Raw genomic sequence first — 21,062 nt, forward strand, 5'->3', positions numbered from 1 at the left:
TACCATTTAACATACTTAATAATTAAATAGTAATAAAGTATTGCAATTCTGAGGAAGAAAAAAATTATGCCACTATTTGCCTAACTAAAATTGTATATATGTATATATTAACATACACATTTACATACATCTATACAGATATATTTTACCACCTTCATGTTAGATATTTAAGTTGTGTCTTTAAAAATGACTAATTCCACAGTTTTAAAATAAAAAATATAATTTTCTTTTTCAAAAAACTGCTTAACACAATGCAATAGATTATCTAAGCAGAAATCTGAGAAACTTTTCTATATAGCACCCAATATTCACTTTGGCTAACTGGAACACAACTGGAACCCTTGACTGGCCATACCTGTGCAGTTCCCTCCTGTTCTGTCCAGTTCATAGCCATCATCACAGATGCAGTGGAACATTCCAGGCAAATTATTACATGTTCCAAAGACACAAATATTTTGGAAGGAGCATTCATCAATATCTGAAGATTAAAAAATATCATCTCTTATTTACAAACACTTTCAAAATTTTGATTTAAAGTATAACATTAGTGAGTTTCCTAACTCTACAGATGTCTGAATGCAGTAAAGACATTTTCTTTTTCTTTGGCTCAATAGGTAGTGTAAATGGCAAACAACTAATGTTTATCTATAGAAGATATAAAAAACCCATTTTTTTTCTAATTGTTAAGTTTTTTATATGTTTTGTAATTGGTAAATTAAAATAAAAACAATTTAAAATATTAAAGATAATAAAATTTAAGTTTATCTTTTAAATTGTACTTCTTTTTTATTCTATAATCTGATGTTATCATGAAATCAGTTATAAACAGGGAAATGGTTTTGTTCTTAATACCACGTAAGATGATGATTCACTGCCCACACATTCTTTCAAATTTCATTAAAATAGCTATAAAAATTAGAAATTCAATTTATAAAACTCTTCCATGAGGGTTTAACCCAGGGTCAATCAATGTGATATATTAGTGCTCATTATTTATGAAAATGATGGCATCCAGGTGTATGTAATGGCTGTTGGAATAATCTATACTTCTACTCATAAAAAAGATGGACATTTTTATACATCAATTGCCTGATATTCCAAGAATGTAGACCACACGTGTCATTTTAGGCTAGACTCGACAAGTCATTCTAAATTGCTATCGTAAGTCTAGAATGGTCTTCTGTTCATTCATAATAGTTAAAATTTATTTGTTTAAACTATTTTAGATTTAAAGTATGGTTCAAATTCTAATTAAAAGTTCAACTGATGTGTAAAGGTGTTTTTTCTTTTTTAGCGGGGGTGGTGGTGGTAATAAAGTTATTCTCTAAAGAGAATAAGCAAAGATTCATTTAGCTGGATCATAACTGAGTTGTATTAATCTATAAGTGAAAGTTAATAAAATTATCTCTGTTAAGTATGCATTATTACTTTTAAATAACACTCAAAAAAATTCAAATGACACAGGAAAGCATTGATAACAGAAAAGGTAGCAAACAATACAGAAAATAAAATAGCAAAACTACAAATCACTGAAAAATGTTTCCACTCATGATGAACAGCATCTCAGAATTTCCATATGCGTACTCATAGAAACTAAAACAGTTTGTATGCATCAGATCAATTTTTAATCATATCAAGTTTTATAATACTTTTCTAATATCCAAGAATGAAAAACACTAAAAATTTATCATGTTTTATCTTGATGCCAAAGTCCAAATGCAAGTTTTTAGATAGTACCAGATTGTATGTAATGAACAATAAGAAAATTACCACTTGTATGTTCCTTCAACTCTTTATTTTTGTCATTTATATTATTTTCACTTTTTCAATGTTTATGGCCATTTTCCATTAGTCAACACTGTTCAGTGTTAATTCTTACAGGGATCAATAGCCATTTTACTCCACCTTCTGTTTGATTCTTTTTTTTTTTTCTGATCATAATAATCTACATTTTATTTACTTTCCTTTTAAAATATTTTTATTAGAGATTTATGGTTATACATAGTAGTTGGGTTCATCCCGACAAACTCATACGAGTTTCTTTCTTTCTTTTTTTTTAGAATTAGTATACAGTTTTTCCCATAGGTTATATTACTTTAAAGGAAAATGTTTCAATTAACTATACTCCCATGTGATTCACTGATAAATATTTTTCCAGTTCAGTGTAAATTCCAAGTTTATTTCTTGATAGGACATGTTTCACTGTGGATTGGTTCTTCATTTTTTAAAAAATTTTTTAAAAATATTTATTTTCCAATTATAGTTGGATACAATACCTTTATTTTATTTATTTATTTTTATGTAGTTCTGAGGATCGAACCCAGGACCTTGTACATGCTAGAGGTGAGCGCTCTACCATTGAACCACAATACCAGCCCCGTAAAATTTTTATACTGTGTGTTAAATGATCTGATGTCACTTGAAGGTACACTGAAGAATTGAATATATTACTTTCACTTTTACAGGTTCTTCATTTTTTTTTTTTTGTATGTTCTTTTGTTTCCATAGGATGCCTGGAAATTTCTATTGTCTATTTTTAGCTTCTTTACACACTACTTAGGCCACTTGTCTCAGAGTTTCTGTTCACTTTGATGCAGCTCAGGTGATTCTCTTGATATCTGTCCTTCTTGATCAGGGCTCTCTTTGGAGGATAGCGTGGGGTCTGGATTTCATGAAACCTGCTATTTAGCAACCCTAAGGTTCTTGAGGTGGAGGAAGAGGGGAATGTGCACAAGAGGCGCTCCAATAGACTCCATGTGCTCTTTGTGGATGAACCCTGCCTTTGTTCTGTCTTCAGACAGTATGATAAATGGTCTGTGTCTAATGAGTCCTCGAATGTCCCAATGTGCTTCCTCTAGGTTTTGTATTCCCTCATTTTGGTGGAGAATACAAAGAAGTGGCCAACTCCAGTAATTTGGGGGACTCGACAGAAATTCTGAGTATTTATGGTGAGAAGCAGATGCTGAGTGGAAAATTTTGATCAGAAGGTAAATTCAGAGTGGCATATATTTATAATAAGATGGGAAATCATTTTATTATTGAGGAACTGAATTAGGGAATTCAGGAGAAACTGTCCAGATGACCACACCTTGTGGAAGAGATAAGACAAAAGCAAAGAAAAACTGGCAGAGCCATGGAATTATATTTTTGGGACTGGAAAGGCTGGTGCTTGGCCAAATGGCAGAGAGGGTCTATGTGAGGGTGAACTACACATGTTCCACCCTCAGTTGCCTTGTTAATTTGGGATTTCTTCCCATGGTAGTGACATATGAGAAAACCCAAGTGAAGGAAGTAAACTGTTAACTATTTAGCCCCACCTTGGGGGAGGGTCTGGGGAGAAGCTGTGGAAGGGCTTTTGCCATAGATAGAGGAACAAATTTATGGAGGGGAAAGTCTGTCTACGTATAAAGAATTCCTGTTGGCAGCAGTGTTTGGCTACTGCTGACTTGCTCAGTGATGGAGCCAATCCAGGATCTACACTGAACGTCCCCAGAATGTACGGTTTGTGCTTGGTTGTTGCTGCTGGTGTGTGTGTGTGTATGTGTGTGTGCACGCACCCACACATGCCCACATGGCTGGGTGGTGAGAACATACTGGTACTTAATATTTCTATTCATTTGATGAGGCACTAGAGTAGGGGGAAAGACTACTCAGTTTTCATTTTATCATCTATCCCTAGCAGTTGGCATGAGTTTTCCTTTTTTTAAGGTTTTCTGTGAATCGCAAATTTTGTTGAAGCCCTATAATATGTGAATCATTTGCAATCTCTTTTCTTTATTCATTTATTTTGCACTCCTTGTAACATGTTGATGGCCTGGACTATGTGTAATGTGCATTAAATCTCTTAATTTAAAAGAAAATCCAAATTCTTTTTCTTGGAAAGATATCATACTAGACATAAAGTCCCATTTCTATGAAAGGGGGATAATAACATCATAACTTTGAGGAAGGAGACATTGCTATTAAGAAAAAAAAAAAAGGTCCCTAATGAATCCCTGAAGCAGGCTTCTAGTCCCAGACATACAGATGGCAGATTCAAATAGAAAGGTCAATGCCAAAAAATGAGTTCTTTAAATGTTGATAAACACAATAAGTAGTGATGATTTGGGTAAGTAATAGATCATATCTTAAAAGCTGAATAGTTTTGCCACATGTCATTCATTTAGTGATAAAAAAAGAAAAGAGACAAAAAAAAAAAAGAAGTGGTTAAAAAAAGAGTGAGCCAAACTTCCAACTATTGGCCCTTGGCCAGGAAAACTTCATAAGAGATGAAAGCTGCCTTCATCATTATTCATTTTGCAAAATAATCCACGCTTAAACGAATGACTTTTATATGTGCAGCATGTGCTATGTATTTTGCTTCCAGGTGGAGCCTGTTCCAGCCCTTTTTGTGGTTTCATATGCTGTAGTTGATCCAACTTGAAAATGAGTTGGAATCCTGGTGACCCACCTTGGCAGGATCTGCTGTCTGAGGCTGGAGTGAAGCCCATCTCACACTCGCAGCGATATGCACCCGGGACATTGAGGCACTGTCCATTCTCACAGAGATTTATGTTTTCTGCACACTCATCAACGTCTGTGGAAGAAGTAAATTACAACATCTCTATTAAGCTCCAAATTTCATGACACGTTTTTCCTTGCTCTATAACTAAATCAATTTTATTGGCTTGACTTAGTGCTCATTAACATGAAACAGCAATTAATCATATTCACACAAATAAGGGTGTACAACAAATCTGATAGTAGAGCTATTTAACCTACCCTTAACATTCAATGTGATTAACACAGATGCCTCTCACATGTAATTGTCTTCTCTTTAATGCCAATCTGATGTATTTGTATTGTAAGAACATTATTAGATATGACAAAAAAATGTTGGAGGCAACCTTAAAAAGGTATTCATTCATTTGAAAACATTATAGTATTATGAGAATAAGCAACGTGTGCTTTCACTGATCCAAGTACTCTAAAGCCAATTAGAGACATTATGGGAATGGGGAAAGTTTCTTTCATGTCATTACAATCTTATAAAAATACTCTCATCTTAATTATGTAAAAAGTCATGCATTACTCATGGATTTTAAAGATGATTTATTTAATTCTATGAAGCAGAAAAGAGGATACGGGCAGAAACAAACACGCAGAGAGCGCCAAGTAGTGTTCCAGGGCCTGACATGCGTTTTTCATTGAGTTTAGCCAGCAGTTCCGTGAAGTGAAGAGGAGGAAAACCCCAAGGGTCAAGGCAGTCAAGGGAGTTGTGAGAGTGACACTGAGCTAGTGTGTTGCGTGAGCCTAGCTCTGTCTGCAATGTCCAACACCAAAGCCATCATGTTCTTTCCTTGATACCACCATGTAAAAAAAAAAAAAATCCAAACCAAAAACCAAAACAACCAAAAACCAAACAAACAAACAAAAAAACACTAGGAAAAATGTATTAGCTAAGGTCTAAAAGCAAAAAGAAAGCTTCAAGACTGAATAAACATGTTTTCTTAAAGAGACATTTGACAATGATGAGTCTGCATTTTTGCTATCAATGATGAGAATCACCTACCTTACAAACTAAAACTATTTATTTATTTATTTGGTACCAGAGATTGAACCCAGGGGTGCTTAAGTGAGCCACATCCCCACCGCTTTTGATTTTTTGAGACAGGGCTTTTGCTAAGTTGTTTAGGATGGATTTAAACTTGCAATCCTCCTGCCTCAACCTCCTGAGCTCCTGAGATAACAGGCGTGTGCCACAACACCTGGCAATCTTTATTTATTCAACTTTTGTCCAGCAAGATGATCTAGTCTTATATATGCAGGTGAGACAATGTTTTATTCTCAAAGAGTGTAGAATAAATAGAAGCTAAATGGAACAGAAGTTAAAACGTCAGTTTGGAAACTTATATTGGGCTCTTATGAAGTTGCTTTTCTACGTCCCCTACATGTATTATTCCACTTAGTCCAAATGTGATAAGCTATTGAGACTCTTCATAAACACATTAAATAGTAGTGATTATCTTAAAAAAAGCTGAACAGTCATTCTGTATCATCTGTTTATAGTGGTTAAAAAAAAAAGAAAAAAGGAAATGTCATTATTAACTACTATGCTCATTTTAAAACAGCAATAGGAAAACTAAGGTCAGACAGGTTAAGTGATGACTTAGGGTTATACTGGTAATAAGTGGTACAGAAAAGATTTCAGTTGAGATGGTACGGTCTAGACAAAGCCTGTGCTTCTTCACCACTGTACTAGAAATGAGTAAGAGAGAACGATCATCATTTAGCCTTCTTTAACTGTAGTCTTCTTCATAGAAGGAAAGAACATATAGTATTCCATGACAGACATATCCAAGCATTCTGAGGCCTATCACTCACCTGAGCAGGTAAAGCCATCTCCAGTGAACCCTTCGGAGCAGGCACATCGGTACGAGCCTGGGGTGTTTACACACTGGGCATTTATGCTACACTGGTGGGTTCCATTAGAACATTCGTCTAGATCTGTATACCAAAAAAAAAGGTAGCAACAAAGGTCAGAAATGAAAACAAACACTTAAATACCTAGAAAGGTTTTAAATTAAATAGAAACTGGCCAAATGGAGTCTTAGCATATCTATAGGGTCACGGCTCCAATTCACTAAAATCTCATACCTATAATACAAAATAACCATGCCACAGGTATGGGCCAGAACTACCAACTCAAGGATTTTGTAGATATCTAATCGACTAACAATTAAAAGAAAACCAGTGTCAGACTTCATTCTGACTTCAGCTGAGAGTGAACTTTACTGCTGTTTCCTTTATTACTAAAAAAGGGACCATTTGGAAGGTACTACTGAGCAGGGAAACTTGCATTGAGTTTTCAAGTTGATTTTATAGATGAGGAAGCAAAAATATGTGCAAATAGTGCAAACCACAGATGTTAAGCACAGAAAAAAAATCACATATTTTTATCTGCATCATAAAAAGCATTAAAAGGTGCAATAAGAGAATAAAAAGGGCATCTAATTTGGACTACAGGAACAATGAAGGCCTCACTGAGGAAGTAACTTTTAATTAATTCAGCTCTAAAGGATAAGGACGAGTTAGCCCACTGAATAGAAATAAGAAGGAGTATTTTTTTTTTTTTGCAAAGAGAATAGCACATACAAAGAAATCAAAGAGTAAGCGTTTGGTGTGACCCAGAAATTCAAGGAGGTCAGAGTGGCAAAGCACAGTGCAGAGGACAGAGGGCAGGGGGACAGTAAGCTAGAGAGAGTGGAGGCATTTGCAGGGTCTTGTGAGCCATGGGAAGGAAGCTGGGGTTTATCCTAACTTCAGTGGGTTGAAATGATGACCTTGGAAAGATCAATTCTGAGGTTTACATGTTCTGCTGCTGCTGTATGAAAAATAGATTTCAGGAAGACAGAGAGAGAACAAACGAACATTATCAGGGGTGGGGGGTGGTCTTTCAGCATGGTGGGGGAGTGAAGGGGACAGAAAGACACGGACAGGGACAGAGAGACTCAGAATAGCCAGGGAAATGAAGATGGAAAGGATGGGTGTGGATGGCATTTGGGCACACAGGTGCCTGGACATCGTCAAATCACTTGTATTGGAGACAGGCTGACTTGTGATAGTTGGCCAGACTAACAGACAAGAAGCACATAAACGGGAGGCTGCAGGGGAGGAAAACCATTAGACACATGGGACCAGACAAGTGGGATGAGGATATGGCTGAAGAGTTGCGAGAGATGGCTAGACTAGAAGTAGGTTTCTTGTAAACTTAATGAAGCTATCATAGGATGTTAATGCCGCACAGTTATCTGGAAACTATGATAATTTACCTTCTGTAGTTGGCTCGTAAACATTTGATAACATATAAAACATTTGGATGGATAGAAAGTAGACTCAAATTAACTTATGTTATTTGTGAGAAGTGTTAGAGCTATTCTTTAATCCTTACTGCAGGCCTATAAGCTTTTAATGAGAAATCATCATGGGGAGGTCAGTTCAGCTTACTTTTTTTTCTATTTTAAATTGACCTGGATAATTCTTACCAGCTGGAAAAATGCTTTATTGTTAAGGCATGTAAAACATTGAGCATATTAAAACAGCACTGTGAATGACACCAAGGGTATAATCCAGTCCCCTGCCTCACAGCTATAAAAGACTTATTATTAGATTCCAGCTCAGGAGCTATAAAACTTGGGAAAAACGGCCTTCCCCATTCTCCTTTCTTTGAATAAGACCTCTTGGAATCCAACAAAACCCTTAGATTTGCCTGGAAGAAGAATTCTGTTTTCTAGTAAGGAGCTGGGATCGACTACTTATTACAGACTTAAGGATCTCTAAAAAAAAAAAAAAAAAAAAAAAACTTTTCATTTCCTCCATTTATTTCACTGGGTTTTAAATCTTGCTGATTATTCTATGAAAAGGTTAGGGAGAACATATTAGTCATTTTTCATCATACAGCTGTTTGGATCACTGGCTGCACATCAAGTAATTTTTACTGAACAATATGCGTGAAAAAGCAGATGCCAAGGCATCCTGTTGTAATTTGACCATTTATGTTAAGGCTGAGGAAACTCTTAGGCAGGAATTATCCCTGCAATAGACTTTGATTTACAAGAGAATAAATTAAAAGTGAGGAACACGTTCCTATTCAAGCATGTGAATTAACAACTGTACAAAGGGCCTTTAAGAACATTGAGCTTTGGCAAAGATATTTATGTTTGCAAACTCACCAATACATTTGATGCCATTCCCCACCCAGCCTTCTCTGCAGCTGCATTTGAAGCTTCCTGGGACATTCAGACAAGAGGCATGCATGTCACAGTTGTGGGCACCAATTTCACACTCGTCCACGTCTGAGAAGCCATAATTAGTAAGAAAAAAAGATTAGACAAAGCTAATTATTTCTACTTCCAAGTGCATTTCTGTGTTAGGTACAATTTTAAAGTAAAGATAGAACTAAACAGAGAAAACATTATATCACTTTAAATTGTTTTAGACTCCAATAAGATCTGAGGTTCCTGAGCAAATCAAATAGGCCTGTTCCTAGAAGACATTGCCAACTTCCTAGTAGGAGTGACACGCAGAAGCTGCTGCCCTTGGTGGGTATGACAGCCATCCTCCACAATATGCAGAGGCCCAGACAACACTTCATGCAGAGGACAGATTACATCAGATTATAGATGTCAGCACAAACCTTATTTCCCAAAAGAGACTCTGCTATTCCTTTCTATGAATATTTATACATATTTTTCATGAAGAACAAGGCCGACATTCTCCTAAAGGAACAATCAATTCTTTTTGAAAAATACATAATAGTTGGTTATTTATTGATTTATAGAGATTTTGAAAACTATCATTTGGTGTATATGTTTACTTCTTGTATTTACTTGAGAATACAGAAAAATGTTCCCCGGAAATGCTATTTGGAATGTGACCAGATACTTTTATCAGTGTGTGTGTGTGTGTGTGTACATGTGTGTGTATGTGCACATATTACATATATACGTACACTTACAAACACATATACAGTCATGTGCCACCAACAACAGATATACCTATGAAAGTGGTTCCATATGATGATGATGCCTAGTGATGTAGCTGTCTTAGTTTGTATAACTATACTCTATGATGTTCTCATAATGATGAAATTGCCTATGATATTCTCATAATGATGAAATTGCCTAATGATACACTTTTAAGAATAAAATCTCTTCATTGAGACACATAAGTCCGTGTATATGCACATATACATATGTGTGTGATGTGTGTATGTGTGTATGTATAAACTATATACATTTGGTTGCCTAAAACTTTCTAGAATACAAGAAATGATTGGTTCTACCCAGTTCACTGATTACACATTGTAGGTGCTGAAATCATATATGTATGTGTGTACCCATAAGCACACAAGCACACTGTTGGCTTGTATCATCTCAGCTAGTGGTGAGCATGCATAGTACTCTTCTTTTCATTTTGTGTCCCTTCCTAGAGGGGTCTGCCTTGGTTGTAGCCAAAGCCCTTCACCACCTGCCTTGAGCAAAATACCACATAGGGCCTTAAATCAAGTATTGAGGGACATCTGGTCCAAAACGTTGACTTTGGTACTTTCCAGCCCAACCTGTATACAAAGGACTAAATCTAATTAGTGAAGAAAACAAACAGGAGATAAAGTGAAGGGGGGAACAAAGAAGAGGAAGAGAGAAAAAAAGAAATACAATTTGGGCACAGAGAAAAGACAAAAGTGAGTATAAAGAGAAGTGAAACAAAAGGAAGAAAATATGGGGTAAAACAGAAAGGGAAACTGCTTAAATAGAACTCAATTTTTAAGTAGCTTAGATCTACAAAATGAATGAAAACTGGGATTCCTCCAGGTCTTTCTGTGCCCCTTCTTTATGTGTCTTCCACCAGGGAGCAGTCATGCCAAGGGAGCAAATGCTGCCCTGAGGGCCTCCAGAAGCACAGCAGACCCAGACTCTCTCCACTTTCCTGCCCTATGACAGGACACATGGCCAGCTCTCAGGTGTGTGGCTCAGCCAGTGTGCTGCCAGATAAGTGCCAAACGCCTCCTGCATGCCCCAGCTTGGCCACTCATCACACACATAGTTGCAGCCTGGCTGTGAGAAACAGGTCTAAGAAATGCGAGGGAACAACGATGTTAAAGATTGGCCTTTGAAACCCAGGAAGCTTGGAACCCACCTGTGCATCCCGTGGTTCCCTTCTTCACTGAATAACCCAGCTGACAGTGGCAAATGAAGGATCCCTTGGTGTTCTCACACTCCCCAAACATGCAGATGTTCGAATTTAGGTCACATTCATTCACATCTGGAAAATGCATTTTTCAATATTTTGGTTAGCATAATTACTCATCAGCATAATTTAAAAACTATGTTTTAAATTAAACAGCATAATAGTAAAACAGAAAGACAAAATTTAAAGTGTAACCTCTTTGCAAGATACAGTATTACAAATTACCCTCTGTCTTTGAAGGGTTTTTTTTTTCCCCTCTAAGTAATTTTCCCTTTTCAGATTCTATAGTTCTAGTAAAATAATTTGAATTTTTTAAAATATTTATTTTTTAGTTGTAGTTGTCAATACCTTTATTTTTTTATGTGGTGCTGAGAATCAATCGAACCCAGGGCCTCACACGTGCTAGGCAAGACCTCTACCACTGAGCCACAACCCCAGGCCCAGATAATTTGAATTCTTAAAGTAACAAAGAACCCTTCCTGTTCTTGTGTTTATGTGTGCATATACGTGTGTGCCAATGTGTCCGTAAACATTTGTCCTTTGCTGATGACACTCACCGATGCAGGTTTTCATGTCCATGGAAGCCATAAAGCCATCATAACAGAGACAGCGATACTCTCCAGGAATGTTGGTACACTGACCGCCATCACAGATGTCAGGATTGTTTTCACATTCATCAATATCTGGGGACAGAAAGGAAACATCAAATGAAAACAAGGAATGGCTGGCCCCAATCTGAAGTCTTTTCCCTTCATTCCTGTTATTCAGCATTATCTGGAGCCACGTTCTCTACCTGCACAGGATCTCCCATCTGGCATCAGGGCGTAGCCCTCGCTGCAGCTGCACTCGTAGCTGCCTTCTGAATTAGTGCACTGGGTGTCGCAGCCCCCATTCATTATCATGCACTCGTCGATATCTGCAAAATAACACACAGCCACAGGTCAAGATTTTCTCCTTTTTAAACAGAAAATGATGAAATAGCTTTGGACCGCCCCCACCCCCACCCCCGCCTCCATATTTGTATTAGTCTAGCACTATGAGCCTATGCCGTTAGTTTTTCTCAGTTCTTTTACTTCCTTTTAGACAGGGCTCCATTTAACTCCAGTATGTGAAGGATAAAGAACTCAGAAATACAGCAACCATGGAGTTTTGGGCATTTTCTGTAAGATCAGCAAGACCTCTCCAATGGTGCCCTGGGAAGCTGCCCCCTTTTTTAGACTCACTTTCAGGACAAAGGATTCCCATAGGCTTTAATACATATTCACTGATAAACTTTTCCTACATAATTTGGAAATGTGAGTTTCAGACCTGTGTGGCTTCATCTTACCTGTACAGCCCTGGCGGTCTGGGGTGGCCTGATATCCAGGATTGCAAGAGCACTGATAGGTTCCAATCATGTTCACACATTTTCCATTTCTGCAGAGATTGTCACTCAAGGAACACTCATTGATATCTATAAAAGATGAACAGAATTAATGTTTTGTGTGAAAGCCAAATCACTCAAAAATATCAATGTGCATCACTGGAGAAGTGGTCTCCTAGGGGGTGTGTATTTCAGGAGGAAGCGATATGATCTGGGGTAGTTCAAGAAACTATCAGAATCTCTACTTCTATGTATTCCTAACTATAAAAATGCCACCTAGTACTACTTTGCACAATGATGGGTCATGCCCTAGCTATGCTGTCTGATACATAGCTGAATGTGCTACTGAGTACGTGAAATGTGGATAGAATGACTAAAGAAGAGTTAATGTTATTTAATTTCAATTAAAATTAAATAGCCACACAGATTACCACATTAGATCACACAGATTTAGCACATGGTAGAAATGAAGCTTACTACTATGTATGAATCTACACTGGCACATTCATTTTGGTCTTCATTAGCTGGTCAAGTGTTACCTACAAAACTTAAACTATCCTGAGGGGAGCCACTAGTTCTACACAACACAAGCATGACAGTGAGTCCTCATGTGATTGTTTGCATCACATTATGTATAGAAGGATTTATAAGATTATATTGCCTTTTTAAAAATAAACTAATCCATATAAGATGGGCAAGGGCCTAAAAAAAAACTCATGCAAAGATCTGTGGAATAAAATAGTACTAATACTGCAATCACAAGAAAATGGCAAGAAAACTTCCTTTTCCAAGGTACACTATACATTAAAAACAGTGATAAAGTACAGTAATCAGATATAACAAAAGATGCATTCCAAGTTCTCAGAATTACCCAGACAGTATGACATGGGCTTATGCTTATGATCATTAAGTGTATATTTTATAGAAACACATATTTTATATTGTACATTATACTGTAGAGGGGTACAATTTTAAGCTCTAAGATTCATGAAAACTAAATAACAAAATAAACTGAACTTAAGATTCTGAATTTCTATATCACAATATGTTCATCCATGAGTAAATATCCTATAATTGGCAGTGAAAAAAAACCTTTTTGTACTTTTATTTAAATAAAAATATTTAAAACTTTTAAATTCACCCTTTAAAAATGTGTATTTAGTCCATGACTTAAGAATCATCTTGTTTATTAGCAGAACAATTTAGATGGCTTACAAATAAATATTTGTATACTGGGGAGATGTACACAAATAATTTTTAAAATGTGATACATAAACTGCTCTATTTTAATCTTTTATTTGCTTACAGTTTGAAAAAAAAAGTTCCTGACAAGAAAATACTTCCTGGTTAAGTCCAAGTTTGAAAGCCAGCATAAAAGATCACAGTAAGGCCAGAGGCCATGCTATGTTTATGAAAACAACAGTTGGAATGTTCAAAGACCATTGATTAGTGCTCTCCTGTCCCCTCTGTTCTCCCTGCTGATCTTTGGGCTGTGAAGAGACTGAGGTGTTCCTGTAAGAAGTGGGAGTAAATGAAACTCACATGGACACACATGAGTGATCCCTGTGTATACTCATGGATGCTGAGTGGACTCTTGCCTACATGCATGGACAAGATGTTGGGTAGAGGGTGCATAGTGCACCGGTGTGTGCACAGAAATGAACAATCAGGGAGTATCCCCAGGCCATCACCCATTCCATCCTGCATGGAGGATTGGGCCTTGCACAGGGTCCCTCACATCAGCCAAGTGAGTTTGTAATGGAAAAGAGGCAAACCAGAACAATGTCACCCCACCAAGCACATCACGGAAGCAGCCTGTAAAGACACAGCCTGAAGCCAGATATAAGGAATCTGGATTTCCAACTTGTAATAAGCTAGATTTCACATGCCCTAGGACAAGTTTGGTAGAAGTGATTCCTGATCATTGCCCTTTGTGCTGGGTGGATTTAAGAGCAAGGGGACAAACTCACCCACACAGTCCTCGCGTGATGGTGACAGCTCGTGTCCCAGGGGACAGTCACACTGAAAGCTGCCCTCAGTGTTCACACAGGTGCCACCCCTACAAAGGAGAGGGTTACGTTCACATTCGTCAATGTCTGAAAGGTAAAAACGTGAGATCCATTAAAGAACTCTGAGGAAAAAATGTTCACTCATAAAGCACGGGAGGAAGGATATTATCTGAAGTAAGTGTTGGCTCCAATGTATGAGTTATGCTTGACAGCAGGGGGAAACTCTTCTCACTTTTTCTGCCACCAGTGTAAAAACTGAAAATTCTGTTCTTAAAGATAGTAAGCTATCAGTAAATTTACTCATACAAAATGAGATTTCCAAGGCTAAAAATAAACAATATTTGGTTTACATCACCACAGGTTCAGGGTATCATCTGATATTTTCAGTTATTCTGGTGTATGTGCCTTTCATCAAAGTGAAAGAAAAATCTTAAACTCATAGCTGACTATCTTCTAAATCCTGCATGTCATTTTGAAAATGAACTGTGACTTCAAAAGGCTGGGAATACCACATGGGTTTGCAGCATTGCACACATGAAGAAATAGTACGGGATTAGCATGACAGAATACAACTTTTGGGGTTACCATACTATGTCATCCATTTCATTTTATTTATTATTTTGAAACCACAGAGGAATTTTAAGGAAATCTGTCAACATTTTTATTTTACTTTATCTGTTACTGCTGCATGACTATTATTCACAACAGTGGCATTCATTATGCCATATTTGTACATGCACATAATTTGATCAGTCTCATTCCCCAGTACCTTCCCTTTTCCTTTCCTCCTCCCTCTCTGAATATGCTTTCTCTGTGCTACTGATTTCCTACTGATCCCCTTCTATTATTATGATTACTTTAATCGGTGACAGTGACATCCATTTTAAAGGAAACTCTCCTGAGTAATCATTCCCTGTGCTGATTCTATGAATAAACAGAATCTGGTCTCAACATCTCACTACCCTGAAGGTGCCAAAGGTTGGGGCTCCCAAAAGCTATACAGGGCAGATTTTCTGTCTGACACTGAAATCTCTTCTCTCCCATCAGAGCTCCTTGACAAGCCTGCTGCCCGATGCTCTGAGAGATAAGCCAGAGTGCAGCAAGTGAGCTGTGCTAGACTGGTTTCAAGATCGGCCAGGAAGAGAGGCCATGCTTACCCATGCAGTTCTTCATCATCATGAAGCCACTTTCGTAGCCTTCGAAGCACTCGCACTCAAAGCTGCCCGGCGTATTGACACAGATCCCACTGCCACAGAGGTCAGGAGAGATCCTGCACTCGTCAATGTCTAATCCACACGGTTTGAAAGAAATGAAAAAAGAGAGAATGAGATGAGACGGTGTTAAAGGCCAGCGAGAGGGATTTGCCTTTCCATAGGAAGGTACCGCACACTGGACATACTGGGGAAATCAATGGCTAAGAGGAGGATATGTTTCCAGGAGATCAAAGGCGGACAGGGCCCTAGGCACATTCCTTTTCCCAACTGCCAAAACTGTCACCGCCAACGGGCAGGTGGTAGTGCCTTTTTGCCTTTAAGAGTTCTGGAGTTGTAGGTTTCTCTTTGTGGCTGAGACATAGTAATAGAAGAGTGAACCAAGCAACTATGCTAGTGGTCGAATGAGGCACATGGTAAATGAGGAGAGACACTTCCCATGTGGAATGAAACTCCACAAGTGACTTGAAGACACTGCTGGTTCCAATGCATTAGCCCACAGGGAGCATATAAAGACAGAGCCACTGCCTCTGAGCAGGGGTGGCCAGTGAAACAGAGAGGCAGATGCAACACAATTAACCTCAAGTCAGACTGTACATGCACAGACACAGCAAGGCCTTGGAGGATGGCCCACTTTGTGTTTTTCTGTGTCACAGTCAGATGTGAAGATCTTTCCTGATTCAGTTTTCAAAAAATGGAGAAAAATGGTGTTTGTGTGTTTGCCACTTTACATATATTATATAAAAAATCTTCAATAGCAACAACTGTACTTTACAAAAAAATAGTTTTCTGAGAAATCTCCCATATCCATAACTAAAATGTTTCCAAGAAAATGTGACATTTAAAAAAAATTTGTCACAATAGAAAAAATGCTTTTGCCACTGTTTTCAGTGAATTTAATTTTGAAGTTTTTTGCCGTAGGATTTAAGGATTTAGTCAGTGGATGACTCATGTGTGTCCTCTTGGGTGGAGGTATCTCAGCCTCTGCTTTCTCCCAGGTTTTAATTCTCTAATTACCAGCCATATTGAAAAAAATGCAAGTACTTTCTTTTAAATAGAAGTCACACATATATGATGAAGCACCTAACAGTATGCAAATTAATTCTCCTACTTTTATCTGTCATATCTGGTGATTGGTGCTGAGCCCTAAGAGGGGCATATGACACAACCTTTGATGGAGCAGGGGCATTGTTTGACTAACATACTGTGGTGGGAGCTTCACTGTGTAAGAGTGTGAACTCTGAAATTAAGTGTCTGGTTAGAAACCTCATCTGTCACTGTGTTTGGGGCCTTGAAAAAAATCATTTAACTTCTCTAGGCCTCAATTTGTTTTTTATCTGAAGAAGAACCCACCTGCAGATTTATATTAGTTAAACGCTAAAAACTGCATTTCTCATAGAAAGTGCTACACACGTGTAAGCTATTCTCTGCTCAGAGCTGGCATTTTGGGGGTGACTTGTGAACTGGTCCTTGAAAATGTTGTTCCAACTTTAAAGTAGAGAGGCAAGAGACACAGTACACCTGTGAATGACATTAATGCTCCTCGGAGAACAGGAAGTTATAGAGTAGCTGTCTTTGAGGGTAGTCATGGGTATAAGCACAAGCAGGATGGGTGGGATCACCTAGGATCACTTTATACCTTGTGAAGAATGGGTCAATAAATTTCTATGGAATTTCACATTATATCCCCAAACAAGGCAGTTTATTAACAAAAAATCTGTCTCCTACTACTGAAGAAAAAAATGTTTGAGATTAATAAATTCACTTGGTTAATGTCACAACAAAAACAAGATGTTGGGATCAGAACTGGAAGAACTCAAAGCTTCTTTACCCAGGGTCCAAAGTTGCCTGAGTTAATGGAAGTTGTTTTGCCAGAAGTTACACAATCTAAGTCCTGTATGAGGATGATAAACCCAGTGGTTGTGAAAATGAGGGCTTTAATTGTGGTAACTCAAAGGTAGAAGAACTTAGAGGAGCATGTGCTATAGTAGATAATGTGATATGTCACCCAGGTCCCCTTTCTAGAAAGAAGGACCTACTTTCCCCCTCTCTCAGCTGTGGGAAATGTGCTAGTAGAAAGCTCTCCTCTAAGACAGGCAATGCTTCAGCTAAGACCTGTTTCTCACAGTCACACCTTCTCTTAGGAGCTCTAGCTGAGAGGCCGAGGAGAATATGCACCAAGGGAAAGATTTAAAAGAAATTTACATATGTGGCTCTTCTAAATGAGAGAGCAGAAATCAAAACTGTAAAAGAAATGGCTACTTAAAAGAGGGGTGAGAGGTAAAATAGGAAAACAGATTGGCACATGTTGGAGGGAAAACAGAAAGACTGAAGAAAAGTTCTGAACTGTTTATAGGTTGAGCAAAAGGGACTGTGAAGAGGAGATGCTAGAGCCAGAGGAGTTGAGCCTTAAGCAGGAGCAGGAAGGAGAGTGAGGGTGGAGGACTGAACTGCAAATCCAGGAAGAGCTTCTCATTCTCTGAAACTGGAGGAGGGACAATGGGAGGAAAGGAAAGTTTTATTAGGAGGCTCTATGAGTACAGAACTGGCAATCAGACTTGAAGGGTGATGAGAGGCATGTAGGTCAAGTGACATTTTAGAAGTGCTGAGAGATACGGGAAGCAGCTTTAAGAGGTGCACAGGTGCACTGCTGAGCGCCTGTGAGGACTTGGCTGAAGGCACAAGTAGGAATCTCAGGCAGCTCTCCTCACACTCTCTCAGCAAAAGTTCAGCAGCCCAGAGTGGAAAAATCCACAGTGAGGGAATTAGGGATGTGGCATTGGGTAAAGCAAGAAGACAAGCAGAACTTGAGAGGACCCAATGGACAGCTATGGAATACTCAGGAATCACCTAGCCTGGGTGGGTATAGGAAGGAGCTAAGGGGGACATTCCAATGGACATCAGGAGGGAAGGTGGGAGAAAAGGGAAAATTTCAGAGACTATGAATGAAGAGAGTTCTGAAAATAAGATCTTGGGCAAAAAATAACAATTTGTCATATTATCTAATACACAAATTTTGAGCTTCATAGCTTTCAAATTAAAGGGAATGGATGATTATGGATAGTGACTGAAGTCTAATTAGTAAGAGTACTATTCACAGATGAGTAAGATAAGTCATAATTGCTCCATCTTCAACTTTAAAACTTTTTAATAGTATGCCATTCAAAATTGTGTAATTATTGTGGATTTAATGGCTACATTCTTTAGTCCTCACATATTTTGAAAATCGTATTTCTTCATATAATACAAATAGCATTTTGGTGCTAGTTTGCAGATGTCTCACAAGTTTATTTGGAGAACTGGCTTATGGGAAAAGAAAAATAAAAAGTTACAAGTTCCCAGGGAATGGGCTTTTGAAGGCAGTATTTTCAAACAGAGCAAAAGACAAAAGGCCAGGGATTGCCAAATAACACAAAAGAACAATCTCACCTGTGCAGTTCCTTTCCTCCATGTCCAAAGCGAAGCCACTATTGCAACGGCACTTGAAACTTCCAATTGTATTTCTGCATTTTCCATAGGTGCACATCCCAGGAAAGGCTTTGCATTCATTGATATCTAAAAGAAGAAGAAAGCCAAATTTGGAGCTGGCTGATATACACAAGGAGGTTCATCATTTATGTTAAAAATTCATCATGATGGAAAATAATAATAATGTACCTAAGTAAAAACGAGGGCCATCAAACTTTGAAATGATCTATCTCATTGATAACCAATGTAAAAGTTTCTGGTGTGAAAAAGATCCTCTATTTTTAACAGAATTCTGATCCCTTTATTTCTGACTGTTTTATGTAGTAAGGAGGGGATACAGATCTTTTTGCTACTGAAGTAGCTGTCAGGTCACCTCTCCAAAGGTCAAGTGAAGGAAGGCAGAGGGATCGCAGAAGGAATGAAAAGAGCAAGATGAGAAGTCTATTTCTAGCTTTTCTTCAGGGCCATCTTACATGGGTAATTGATACTCCCGGGCAATTGGGTGCTCAGAAGTCATGTCTCTAAAGCAAAACCAATTCTCAGAGGGTGTAGAGGGTGTCCTGCTAATGCAGAGGAACCAGGGCACCGCTGGCAGTTACCTTTGTAAAATGGCCTCCCAGTGAGAACATCCCCTCGGTTAGCAAAGCCAGGTCCCCGAGGACATAGGGCCTCAAACTCCTTGGTGCCAGGTTTGGGACATTCTTCACACTCAGTGCCCCAGGCTGCCCCCACAGCACAGCAGCAGGCATCCATGCGGAACTTTCCAGGAACTGGGTGGATGCATTCATCTTCATCCCACTTCAAGTAGCACTGCTCCATACGGATATCTACGCAGAGAGACCAGAGCCTGAGAGTGCTGACACCTCACCAAACATTCACATACCTAGTGTCCACTCAGCACCAGGCGTGAGGATGGGCCCTGGAGATGAACTGGTGGGTGAGACATGTAGTCCTTGAGCTCCTACAAGGGACTCCATAATGGGAGTCACTTAGGAGAGCAAAAGTGAGTTCCTTTTCAGCTTTCTCACAAGAAAACTTGCAACAGAAAAGCTCTCCTAGTGACATGACTCTTTTTGTTGTCTCCTATAACCCCCTTTTGTATTGTTCACATCAGAAAGAGTAATTTTAATGCCAGATTCCTCTTGTTCAGTGAATTGCTCAAAGTGGCTTTTGAGCAGTCTTGACCGATCCTAGTCGTAAAACAGCAAATGATCAGTTGCAATCTATTTTCTAATTTCATACAACTATTAAAATTGCTGTTTAAAAGAAAAAACTATAATTTACAGGGGGTTATTTTCCCCCTGCCCAATGTACTTTGTGCAGCATGGTTTTTGCCCTAGATTATGTAAATCTTCTGTATTAAGGAATCAAACAATTTGCTTAAATGTCACATTTTCCCATCAATTTCAAAACATACCAATGTTTCACTGCTTAGTCTGTGCTAGCCAGGATGAGAGGATATCAGTAAATAGTCAACAGGATCAGTATGGTGTATTAACAGTTTACAGATCATCTGTTAGCCAACTGAATTGGTGGTAAAGCTACAACCAAACATTCAGTTGTTTAATCACAAATATGGATCAGAATGATAAGGTTATGAGTTTAGAAAAGGTCATTCTTAATTAAATAACACAATTTATTTGATAAGAGAATTTCTAAATATTAAATTGATTTTTGAACCCCAAAAAACTGTTTAGCAGAGGAAAAGAGATTCCTGATGGAAATTTGGACAAATAAATTAATGTTTGCTATTTTAGTTAATGTCAATAATTCCTTCAAGTCCTCAACCAAAGGTAACATCCACTTGAGCAACTGTCTTTAACGTAAAGTTATACACTTCTAAGTATTATAATTAAAAAGTCCTATTTTAAAGAAATTACTGTGATAAAGTTTTATTTTGATTCTGTAGACTAGACATAAGCATTCACAGCAGGTAATTCTGCCTTATATATCAACATTAAACTAATCAAGAATCTCCTTCTCTGCCAGTGTAAAGAGTGACAATAATCCAGTGAGTCATATTCCCACAAGGCTCCGGGTCTCAGTTACAGCTAGCTCCATTCAACACTGTCACTCGGGAAGTCAGGCTCTTCACAAGATGGGCAAGTTTCATATAAGTACCGGTATCCTGAGAATTGCAGCCTGAGATTTACTGTTTTTAAGGTCATTAAAGTGATTTTTCTCAAGAAGCCATTCTGGGATTAAATTGGGGAGAGATAGATATTTGAATTTAAGTATGAAAAAAGTCATGAGATCCTGGAAGAGCAATCCTAGGTCTTTACT

At 38.1% G+C, this 21,062-nt stretch overlaps 1 protein-coding gene across 1 annotated transcript in view; it reads right to left on the minus strand.

Moving 5' to 3' along the window:
* Positions 1–21,062, minus strand: part of Fbn2 (fibrillin 2) — a 233,428-nt gene that overhangs the window by 45,927 nt on the left and 166,439 nt on the right. Inside the window, exons 24-35 of the mRNA XM_046460170.2 lie at positions 19,379–19,606; positions 18,741–18,866; positions 15,258–15,386; positions 14,062–14,187; positions 12,056–12,181; positions 11,522–11,644; positions 11,286–11,411; positions 10,678–10,803; positions 8,712–8,834; positions 6,364–6,486; positions 4,451–4,576; positions 356–478 (exon numbers count right to left, since the gene is read on the minus strand). Coding sequence (XP_046316126.1) covers positions 356–478; positions 4,451–4,576; positions 6,364–6,486; positions 8,712–8,834; positions 10,678–10,803; positions 11,286–11,411; positions 11,522–11,644; positions 12,056–12,181; positions 14,062–14,187; positions 15,258–15,386; positions 18,741–18,866; positions 19,379–19,606 — 1,605 coding nt within the window. The remainder of the gene's footprint in view (positions 1–355; positions 479–4,450; positions 4,577–6,363; positions 6,487–8,711; positions 8,835–10,677; positions 10,804–11,285; positions 11,412–11,521; positions 11,645–12,055; positions 12,182–14,061; positions 14,188–15,257; positions 15,387–18,740; positions 18,867–19,378; positions 19,607–21,062) is intronic.

Source organism: Marmota monax, unplaced genomic scaffold (genome assembly GCF_021218885.2).
Source record: "Marmota monax isolate L192 unplaced genomic scaffold, Marmota_monax_Labrador192_F-V1.1 WCK01_AAM20220418_F8-fsc00006, whole genome shotgun sequence".
NCBI lineage: Eukaryota > Metazoa > Chordata > Mammalia > Rodentia > Sciuridae > Marmota > Marmota monax.